The 11,273-nt window shown below is 40.7% G+C and overlaps 1 protein-coding gene across 2 annotated transcripts in view; it reads right to left on the bottom strand.

Moving 5' to 3' along the window:
* LOC144039332 (rho-associated protein kinase 2-like) overlaps positions 1-11,117 on the bottom strand; it is a 33,479-nt gene extending 22,362 nt beyond the window's left edge. The window contains exons 1-8 of one of the 2 annotated variants that reach the window (XM_077552555.1): positions 10,639-11,117; positions 7,375-7,456; positions 6,722-6,822; positions 4,859-4,996; positions 3,631-3,891; positions 3,329-3,473; positions 3,046-3,184; positions 920-1,011 (exon numbers count right to left, since the gene is read on the bottom strand). In XM_077552555.1, the coding sequence (XP_077408681.1) occupies positions 920-1,011; positions 3,046-3,184; positions 3,329-3,473; positions 3,631-3,891; positions 4,859-4,996; positions 6,722-6,822; positions 7,375-7,456; positions 10,639-10,734 (1,054 nt within the window). In that variant the 5' untranslated portion in view covers positions 10,735-11,117. The remainder of the gene's footprint in view (positions 1-919; positions 1,012-3,045; positions 3,185-3,328; positions 3,474-3,630; positions 3,892-4,858; positions 4,997-6,721; positions 6,823-7,374; positions 7,457-10,638) is intronic. The other variant, XM_077552556.1, reaches the window with a different exon arrangement.
* Positions 11,118-11,273: the final 156 nt, after the last annotated feature.

Genomic DNA, 11,273 nt, shown 5'->3' on the forward strand with positions numbered 1-11,273 from the left:
TCTACAGTGGGCTGCTTTTTCACATGTGCGATTTTATCCACATTAATCCGTAACAAGTGGAATATTTGTGTTATGAGTGTGTGACTGATGTTCACTGACAGAGGTGGCAAATTCAGGAATCCGGAAAGTAAAAATCCTGCCACAGTTTGACTTTCGCCGCCTGATGCTAGCTAGCTAGCTCCCTAAAAGGTAAACAAGCACCATGGGAGCTAGCTAGCTAGCTAGCACCTGGGCTAAAGCCAAACTGTGGCAGGATTTTTACTTTCTGTACCTGGATTTGCCACCTCTGCTCATAAACAGGGACTTCACACAATCCTTCTTAGTGGAACAATCCAAAGCAAGTTTTAAATGTTGGGCTAAGCCAGTGGTGTCCAAACTATGGCCCGGGGGCCATTTGTAGCCCGTTATCGTAAACTATAAAGTCGCCAAAGCTTTTATTTCTCTTTTTTTCTTTTTCAAACGTGTGATTCCTATGGCTTTGCAGTGTTATTATTATCTTGCTCAAAATCATGTGAAAATGTGTCATGTATTTACCCGAATACACCCACCGCAAGCCTGATAAAAGCCAGCTAAAATGACATAATAATTGGCTCACACATATCAGGCTGCTTCACAAGATTTGGTGCCAAACAATAACAACCCTTTGCTTTGACTATATGTTGTTGGCAAGGTTTGAAATATTGTGCCTCTGCTTTTCATATTCCAATATAAACTCCACAAGCATTTATCATATTTGCGGAGTTATTCCTGCCTGCAGGTCTTCTGCGTTGCCTTATGCATGACGAGCACATGGTGAGCATGTGTGCCAAACATACATGGCATAAAAGTCCTCCAACAACTATGACTGGCCACCAAAATAGTCAAAACAAAAAAAATAAAGTAGGTTGAGCAACCAGAAGAATTCCAAAAAGAAACTTACTCTCTCTGATGTTCTCAAAGTTCCACTGGTCGCTCTTGAAGAAAGGATGACTTTTGATCTCCTCCACTCCGGTGCGGCCCAGACGAACCTCCCTGCGCACAGCGGGGGCGTGAATCAATCGGACTGAAAACACCTCCCGCCGTCAGCATCAACATCGCAGTCACTATTGGGAGGACGGACCACTAGGCGCGGACCGCAGAGACCCGCATGGACAACCACATGACCACTGATGGGCGCGCACCAGAACCGTCCCGAGATCATAAAAGTCCGATTAACTCCCCTGAAACTCGACCTCCACTTTCTTCCCCCACTTCTTCCACTGCTGTGGGTGCACGACTGGAGGGGGCGCGGCAGTTCGGCCGTGCCACGTGTGGGACATTCCAAACTCAGCCAACAAGAAGAAAACGAAGGGGCGGGGAGCGGGAAAAGGGAGACGAGTGGGCTTAAAAGTTAAAACCCCCCCCGCTAACATTAAAAAAAAGTGAAAATGCTGTCATGGTGGAGTAAAGAGTGGTATGAAAGCTCACAAGAGTGTTGAGACCAGGTTAGGTAACTTTTTCACCTGAGAGAATGCCGAGTAAGAAGGTAAATAAACTGAGGCAAGAAAAGTGAAAGGCTCCTCTGTATTGAGGTAGAAAGGGTCTTGTCTGAGCTCTCTCGGGGGGTGGGGGGGTCTACTAAAGTAAATAGGAAGTTGTCTCTTCTACCAGGGAAAGGCCCTTGACAACATTTTCACAGCCACTTAACTTTTACACTTGTATTTACACAAAAAGCTTTCTTTGGTATTTTTAAAATGTTTGGAATGCTTCATGGGGTTCAGGCAGTTCAGGTGGCAAAAATGCCATGAAATCACATTCCAAATACATCATACATGTATACAGCGATGCATACATGTGTATAAATTTAAATGATTCATTCCACCGGGTGGTTTAGAATTTGGTCACTTTTGTAGAAATGAATGTTGATTGTAGAGCGGTCAAAATGAATCGATTAATCGACAAGTAATCGATTTTCAAATTAATCGACAAACTTTTTTTTAATAATAGAGTAAAACTGATTATCTTCTTTGTTTAATCAAAATAAGAAATTTGCAAACATCTGTTTGGAGATTTTGGTAAACAATAACCGGACCAGTAACATAATACAACATCAAGTCCCTTTTTTACGTAGTACAAAATAAACACAAATCACTGGTTAATAAACAGTAAACAGGGTAAAAAAATGCTTTTGTAATACACTTTAATGCAAAATTAAAATGAATCAGATTAGTCGATGAATTGATTCTAAATATAGTCGATAGTGACAGCACTAGTTAATTAATTAAATGTGAGTTAGTCTCAACTGGAAAACTTATAATTCACAATTCTTTTGAAAGACAGTAAACTGCTCAATACAACACTGACAAGGACAGTTGAGCAAAGAACTTGTTAAATGCTTATCATTAACTCATTCACTCCCAGCCATTTTCACTAAAGCAACCCCCTTTGCGCTTGGTTAATTTACTGGATTTTGACTGATTTTGCAAGGCCCACAGAGTATTATGTTCTATTGCTATAAAAACATGGAACCTATCAAAACAAAGATTAGAGTCTCTATTTTCACCAAGAAAAAATGTATACTAGCATCTGTTTCCATTTTGAAGCAATTAGCATTAAAATATAGCTAAGTTTGAACATTATTCAGAAATCTGTTTATAACTGTGGAGAAAACAGATTGTTTTCAACATGGCCCTGGTTGATCTCTTTTACTCTGCTAGCACCTGCTGGCCGCGTTTTGTAATAACTACTATTGCTTCAAGCGTTCTCTTCAGTTTAGAGGCTGCATCAAAGCCTTCTGTATGCTCTAGCATAAAAATACATAAAAAAACATATAAATATGTCTTTGGGACACTGGTATTAATTAAAATGGAACGTATTTATACGTTTTTTTTGGAGCAAATTAGTTAACAGTCAACAACAATTGTGCTCTGTTATATACCGCAAGCTATTTTGTTAATCCTTGAGTGCTATAAGCCTTCTTACCTGTGACATTGGAATTTATTATAAAATCAACCATACTTCTTCCTCTCTAACATCAAGAACCACAATGTCACTACGATGCATGTGAATAGAAATATGTGTACAAACCTGTCAGTTAAAAAGGCACAGATAAGGTTTTTGGCCTCCTGGGACATTTCCACATCATCCGGGAAGATGAGGGAATTCTTGTGGTTCATGATCTTTCCATAGGTTCCCACCAGAGATTCGGCATAGAAAGGCGTTTCACCTGTAAAAAAAAAAAAAAAAATTTTTTTTTACATATTCATAATTAAATACCAAATTAAGAAAACTAAAAATGATCTCTCATGCTGTTCCTAATGTTGTGGTCAATGAGTGTATTAACGGATCACATCCACAAGAGGTCGCTCACCTACTAACAGCTCATATAAAAAGACGCCGACAGACCACCAGTCGCACTCCCGCCCGTAGTGACCCACGCTTCCCTGAGACTGCAGCACCTCGGGGGAGATGTAATCAGGCGTGCCCACGGCGGTGTCACAGCGCACCATGCCTGTCTTTGGAACGCACAAAAACACATTATATGTATAAAAACTAAGCAAAAATGATATCATTGTGTGCTGTGTTTTAATGAAACAATTTCAACACTAGGTGGGGCAATTTAGCTATGAAAAAAAAGTCAACCGTCTCTTCAAAGCTCAGACGCCAACTTACCGAGTCCATCTTCATGCACGTGCCGAAGTCGGCCAGCTTGAGGTGCCCGTGCTGGTCCAGCAGCATGTTGTCCGGTTTGACGTCGCGGTGGATGAAGCCCAGGGAGTGGATGGCGTCCAGGGCCAGCACCGCCTCGGCCGTGTAGAAGCGAGCCCACTTCTCCGGGAGGTCGTAGTTCAAGGTGAGCGTGACCATGTCGCCGCCCGCCATGAACTCCATCACCATGTACAGGTGGCGGTCGTCTTGGAAGGCGCAACACAGCTGTGGAACACACGCCAGTGAAATGTACATTAGCCAGTAGCTGTTAGCATCACTTAACGATACATAGTGGGTTTTATCCTCATTAATAAGTAACAAGTGGAATATTTGTGTTATTAGTGTGTGACTGATGTTCACTGGCAGAGGTGGCAAATCCAAGTCCAGAAAGTAAAAACCCTGCCACAGTTTCGCTTTCGCCCCTGATGTTAGCTAATTAGCTCCCAAAAAGGTAAACAAGCACCAGGGAAGCTAGCTAGCTAGCACCTGGGCTAAAGCCAAACTGTGGCAGGGTTTTTACTTTCTGGACCTGGATTTGCCACCTCTGTTCATGAACAGGGATTTCACACAATCCCTCTTAGTGGAGCAATCAAAACAAGTTTTAAATGTTAGGTTAAGCCAGTGGTGTCCAAACTACGGCTGGGGGGCCATTTGTAGCCCGTTACCCATTTTTAAGAGGCCCACAGCTTGTACTAAAGGTGCTTATACAAAAAAGAATCTGCTACTAATACATTTTTTGATATATAGTAGAGCTTTTCTAAATATGAAAATATGCAAACGAACTTAAAAATGGTCGTCTTATGTCTCCTCTTTTGGTTCTGAGTGTAGAAATAGAATTTGGCTGCTCGGGCGGATATTTTCTGGTGGGTTACAAAGTCTCCAATACCCCAAATTTTTAAAAAATCCAACTAAATTATTCACCTGTTCAGGTAGCAGTTTTTCAAAAAACTGATTTTGGTGTGCTTGATAAATTCAAGTAAAAAAAAAATATAAAAATCTAAAGTGGTTCTTTTATCCTTTGATTTTTCTGTATGTGGCCCTCAGAGGAAAAGTTTGGACACCCTTGGGCAAAGCAATTAAGAGGAAAGATGTAGAATGAAGAATGTACTGTGTGTAAGATGTATTATGACTATAACTGGCTATATAAATCAAGTGATCACAAGGTGTAACAAAAGCAGGAAGATGCGCCCACCTGGATGACCCATGGGCTGTTGGAGAAGGCCATGATGTGCCTCTCCTCCCAGAAGAAAGCCGAGTCGGACCGCTTGATCATCTCAAACTTGTTGAGCTTCTTCATGGCGTAAACCTTCCGAGAGGCCTTGTGTCGCACCTGGAAATTGGCATGCATACAGCGTTAGCTACATACGAACAACAAGAATATCGCAGTGTCACAAAGATTGGGATTATTGAAGATGCATGAGGCTGTAATTAAAAGTGCACCGCCTGGAGAAGGACATGCTCACACATGTTGTTAAAACTGCTGCAAAACCCTCACTATGTTGTACCGCACACTGTTCTTGTCCAGACAGGCTCGGAGCACAAAACTCTCAGCACACACCAACGTATTGTGAGCTTGTGCCTCAGATCTCTTGAGTGAGTAAAAAAAATAAACAAGGGGGTTAAATTCCCCACCTAAGAAATAGAGAACACAAGTGGAAGGCAATCATGGAGTGGATCTTGTTGAATATTTTTGTCCCATTTATATGCTGCAAAAGCGATTTATTGATGTTGCAACCTTTTGACCCAAGATATGTGCTTGTGTTAAGCCGAAAATATTTTGCATTTTACCGATTTACATGAGAAAAGAGCACGAGACAGTCGGCGTTAACTGTTTGATAACAAACATACGGACCACTTAAACTGTCAATTTACTGAAGTGTTCTCGACAGCAGTGACATTTTGGGGATATTTATCTGTCAAGAAAACCACTTGCATTTCCATTATATTTCTGAAAATTAATGCAGGTAAATGCTCAACAAAAAAAAAACATTTCAAAGCTTGCTTGGTAGTTGTTTCGAAAAATGTCATCGCCATACGCTTTCTATCTTTCTATATGCTTAAACGAGGGGGGGTGGGGGGTTGACATTTTTTGGTAAGGCCATGTAATTAAGTCTCCTACTAGCAATGTTTATAATTGTGGTTTTAGTTTGAAGTGTGGACTCATTTTAGGTTGAAATAAATGTCCATAAATCTAGTAATAAGTCTGGAGCCGCCAAACATTTGAACATTGTGATGAACAAAACAGTGTTTTAGTTCATGTGTTCTGAGGGCCCAAGAGCTAATTAGAGCTGCAACATAACAGAAAAATATGCAGCATTCACCACTTTGAGATTCATGTTCTTATAACTCTTCGTCTCCAGTAAAAAAAAGTTTTTTGTTTTTTTTAAATCATATATTTTGAGACTTTTCTTCCTCTGTCAAATTTCTCACATTTTTGGAAATTTTTTGGGGACATTTTGTGGTATTTACATTTTTTTTTTATTAGGATTTCTTGTTTTGTTTTTGGATATTTTATTTCTACTTTTTTTTTTTTTAAATCTGCCCTAAAAAACATTTTCAGACTTTTTTTGTTGCAATTTTGTGTACATTTTATGGTAATTTTGAGAATTTCTCCTTTTGCTTTTGGGCATATTATAGTTACTTTTTGAACTTTTTTTGGTGCCTTAAAATTCGGACTTTTTTTTGCCAATTTCATGGACATTTTACTTTACTTTCTGCTTTTCCTCTTCCTTTTTGGACATTTTATGGTCACTTTTTGGACATTTTGAGGTACTTTAAAACTTTTTCATCTACCTTTCTGGCAACTTACAAATTTGGCCATTTTTTTTTTTTTAAATCTAAATCATTCATTAATTTAGAGGTTATTTTATGCAAATGTAAATATATGTTTGAAAAAAAAAATTTACATTTTTTTTTAGATCCAGGAGAGGAACTAAAGAGCCACATGTGGCACTAGAGCCAGACCTTGTGATAGACCTTGGCAGATTTTTCAGGTGTACCTAACAAAGTGGCTGGCTGGTGTACAACACATTGAACTCATAAAAGGGGCTCTCACCAGCTGCACTTCTCCATAAGCTCCTCTTCCGATCAGCTTCACCTTCTCAAAGTCTTCGAGCTTGACCTGCAGCTCGCGCAGCTGGCTCACCGCCTTTTCATCTGCGGAGAGAGCGATGGGGGCACGTTGCCACGGCAAACGGGCAGGTCAAACTTCAATCCGATGTCCGACCTCCATCATACATTTTCTAGCAAGAGTTAATGGGGAATCTCCGGCAACTATGTAAGACTGTGTATTATAGACGACACGTCTGGTGATAGTTTGAGTCATCCGATCTTTATGGAAGCCAAAATATAAAGTTACTTGTACTTGTATTAGTTTTGTGTGGCTGTCATATACAGTAATACCGTATATAACATGACAGTGATTATACATTATGATGGTGATTCTGCTGTGGCACACAATTGTGGCTTACTTATTATTCATTTACTTCAAATAATTGTTTAACTATCTATGCCAATGACGTATAGTGTCAGGCAACTTCATGATAGAAGGTACAGTATATGTGTATCCATCCACTTTCTAGGGCTTTTTTTGTTTGGTAGTGTGCCATGAGATTTTTTTTTTCAAATGTTAAATATGTGCCCTGGCTCCATAAAGGTTGCGAAACACTTATGTTACATGAGGGTCCCTTTCCACGCAGCAGCACTTACATCGACTGAGAAATGTTTCGATGTTCTTGTTCTTGCGCAGAGCGGGGTAGTTCAAATCGTGAGCCAAGGCATTTATGGAATCCTGGAAGGAAAAGAAAACTATCATCATTCCAATACATACTGTAAATTTGGTAAGTCGGGACATGAAATGGTGCGATAACAAAGCTACTTCTTCGGAAAGTTTTTTTTTTTGTTAACTGTCCATCCATCCATGTATCAACACAGCAGGATAGACAGATGGACAGGAGCTGAACGCTGTGGCGCATCGGGTGCATCAGGTTTCAGCATGGAATCAAAACGCCGCGGCGGTGCGGTGCATCTTCTCGGCCCGGCTCGTTAGACATGTGCCTGGGTGGGCAGAGGGGGCAACCGGAACAATTCTGCGTCTTTAAATAGCAGCAGTGAGGAGAGATCTCCCCCCCCCCCCCCCCCAACTGCAGACGAGTGGAAATAGACCAAAGGCTCACATGCTATTTATTGTGGGACAAACAGCTTATGGCTTTGGACTGACGCTGCCGTTACGCACACAGCACATACTCGTGTATACATTTCATTGCAATGATGTTACCAAAATAAATAGGACAAACAATCAAGGCTGATGTATTTTTATACTACTAAGATTATTATAGTTAATAAAATGAAAACGAAAATGCTTTTTAGAAAAAAAACACCTTGAAACTACAGCTAACTATCGCGAAAATGTCCTTTGTTTTTGTCTTTGTAAATGAATATAACTCATGAGCTCATGAGTATTTAGAGAAATAATAAGAATGTAGATATTTCAGAGGCTGTAGTCTCAATTTATTGACCTTACTTGTGCGTTTCCGTGACAGACACTCTCCAGAACTTCACTAGTTAATCCAAAGATACATATGAAATTATAAATACAAGTTACTGTATTATGTATTATACTTATACTAAAAACTAGCTGGCGAATAAAGCACACTACACAGCAGCTGACCCAAGATAAGACCACCACACCCTAGTGTTAAAATGTTTAGTAGATAGCTACATAAGGCTAATAAAACTATCTTAGCAGCTAACTGCTAGGTGTGCTTCAGTCTGTAATTCTATTAACAAGTGCCATTCAAGTCATGGGTTATTTTGTGTGTTTAGCCTACTATATAAATCCCCCAACTTGACAATTAGAGTTAACTCCTTTTGATGGTCGTTTCTGGAATCTGAACAAATCTCGACATGATCGGGTAGCGCGTCCTCAGAAAAATGTTAACTAAGTTTGGCTCACTCAAAGGAGATGGATGCTTTGCACTGTACAGAACGAGCATTTCAATAATGTGACCCCCCCCCCCAGCAAGTCAAGAAAGAAAGGATAGGAGCGAGTTAAACCGGGAAGAAAAAAAGACGTTTTTTTGGCAAACAGGAAGTCGATGCTGACCGAAAAAGAGGAAACGCTAATTATTTACACATTAAGGTCTTGCTGCTAAACTATCAAATAAAAGGTATATAACCACAACGGTGTATTCTCAAGCTGCCTATCAATAGACAAAAATGCAACAAATCAACTCCTGCAACAATAATAATAGTAAAAATAAAGATTATTGTTAGGAGTGCTAAGCTTTGTTAGCTGAGGACTAGCTAGCATTGGCTGGTAGATGCTAACGTGATGTAAGTTTTCAACAGTGGTCCAACGGGCTGGCGAGGCTCCTTGTGAGGTTGACACGAGAAATCAGGGTGGTAAACTTGTCAAGATGACGCAAAGAAAGATCCAGCTCACAATTGGGAGTAGTGGATGTTCGCTAGCTGCTTGTTCAGTACACAACGTGCTCAGTTCAAGGTAAAGAGTTGCTTGCGATGTTTGTATTTTTAAAAAGTAAATTACTGAATCCTAAATGTAATAAAATAGCTAATAGGAAAGTAGTAATGGCAATTTTTTGACACAGACAGCAGCGTCCTCGCACCTGTTGCCCCCCCGGAACAATTCGAAAAATTGCCAGTGCATTGTTTAAATTAAACAATAGCTATAAATGCTACGAGGTAGGATGTAAAGTCTGCACAAACTGTCAAGAGTCATCAAAGCGTGAAACGTTTTTATTTTATTTTAGTTTTAGCTACTTTATGATGGCTAACTACAAAAATAAACAAACACATTACATTATTTTCTATGTGAGAAAAGTGCAGCATTAATTGATATTTCCTTTGATTTCCATTGAGGTGTTTCATTTTCAACTAAATGTTTCTACTCCTCACTACTTGGGGGGATTCCTGTAGTTGTGAAAGTGCAAAGAACCCCCCCCCCCCTATTGTTAATGATTATTAATATCAGAACAATAGACTATTGAGAACTTAGCAACACAAGGGACGTCTCTGAACCGTAAACAATCATTGTTCAATGTTAAGCACACAAAAACTGCAAACACTGCAGTCGCGACACCTGCCAAACCTTTCGAGATGTCAAGTTCTCAGTGGTATTTATTCTCTTGATGAGAACAACATCAAAACCGCTTGTGTTTTCGAACAAACGGGAAGGCGACAGGGTTAGGTCACCGAGGGTTATGGCCACCTCAATTCCAGGACGTGACCTCACTCTTCCTGCATGGGAGCTGCCCACAGCAGTTAGCTAGCTTAGCAGACATTTCTGTGTCCATCTGGCTGGACGCTTAAAAGTTCAACCAGGCCCAGTGGCAGTCTTTGCAAAGACAACCGCACGGTGTTATTTTCTTAAATTGCCATTGTATTATGTCGTTTACAGGAGTGACAAACGATTCAGCGTATGAGGAAACATTCTTCACTAAGCAAACATTAAAACGTCTGTAAGTGTCATCCATACAGGAGAGGGTCAAAGGTAGCCCATAAGATTCTTCTTGGATCCATTTTCTGTTGTGTGTTTGTCCTCAGGTAAGCTGAAGCCATCTAATATTTGGGGAGACACCCTGGACTGGGGAAAAAAAACCTTCATACCTATGGACATTGTCTTCACTGAACTGAACATGCCTGTTTTTGGAATGTGGGAGTAAGCCGGAAACTCCAAACAGGAAGGAAGCTGAGATTCAAACACAGAACTGTGAGGGAGCCGTGCTAACCACTAGGTCACTGCGGTGTTGATAATAAACCACAAACATATTAAGAGCAATGACCAAAAGTAAACCTTGAATGTGGGTGTGTATCTAAATAACCTGTCCCGTGAGTGTTGTGTTTTCAGGTGTCAAATGAGCTAGTCTAACCTGCGGCTATTAATGACGCTACAGTATGACGTCATGTTTTCGCTTCTTGTCTGTTACATTTTTATTTATTTATTCAACTCACCAGCAGTGTTCCCAAGTTTAACGCCGACTCCGGATTCCTCATGAGGACCTCCAGCTTAGTCAGCCGGCTCTCCAGTCTGCTCTCCGCCCCGAGCATGCTTAATATTCCTCTTCAGATATAATAAATAAATTAAATAAAAACACACCGGAAGTGTGAGCTTTTGTCCCTTCTTGAAGTATCTTGGCTCGACTACTCACGACTGACAGAGGCTCCTCGTGCCAACAGCCCGGCAAGTGTTCGTTAAAAGTTAGCCAGGTTAATGAATTATTATCCGTGGACAAAGTTCTTTCTGCACTTGACGTTTTTCTTCTCCTTAAAAGCTTCCGCGGAGGTGAACCAGCCCAGCAGTCCCTTCGGGGCCGACGCCAGGCGGGCTTTGCTGTGCTCAGGTGAGCCCGCGTCTTGTCCCAGGTGAAAGCCCAGTAAAACTGATCCGAGTTCAGCTCGTCCAAAGTGAGAGGCGCACGTCTCCGTTAGCTGAAGTGCGACACGACACTTCCCGGTAAGGACTACCAAATTAAAAGCATTCCAATTTTTTTTTTTTTCAAACTGGACTGAAAGGAAAACGCAAGCAAGTTGGGGCCTTTTGTTGTTGTTGCTTTGTTTGTCTGATGGGCGTGGCTGCCTGTCTTTAT

The sequence above is a fragment of the Vanacampus margaritifer genome, chromosome 19, assembly GCF_051991255.1.
Source record: "Vanacampus margaritifer isolate UIUO_Vmar chromosome 19, RoL_Vmar_1.0, whole genome shotgun sequence".
NCBI classification, from domain to species: Eukaryota; Metazoa; Chordata; class Actinopteri; order Syngnathiformes; family Syngnathidae; genus Vanacampus; species Vanacampus margaritifer.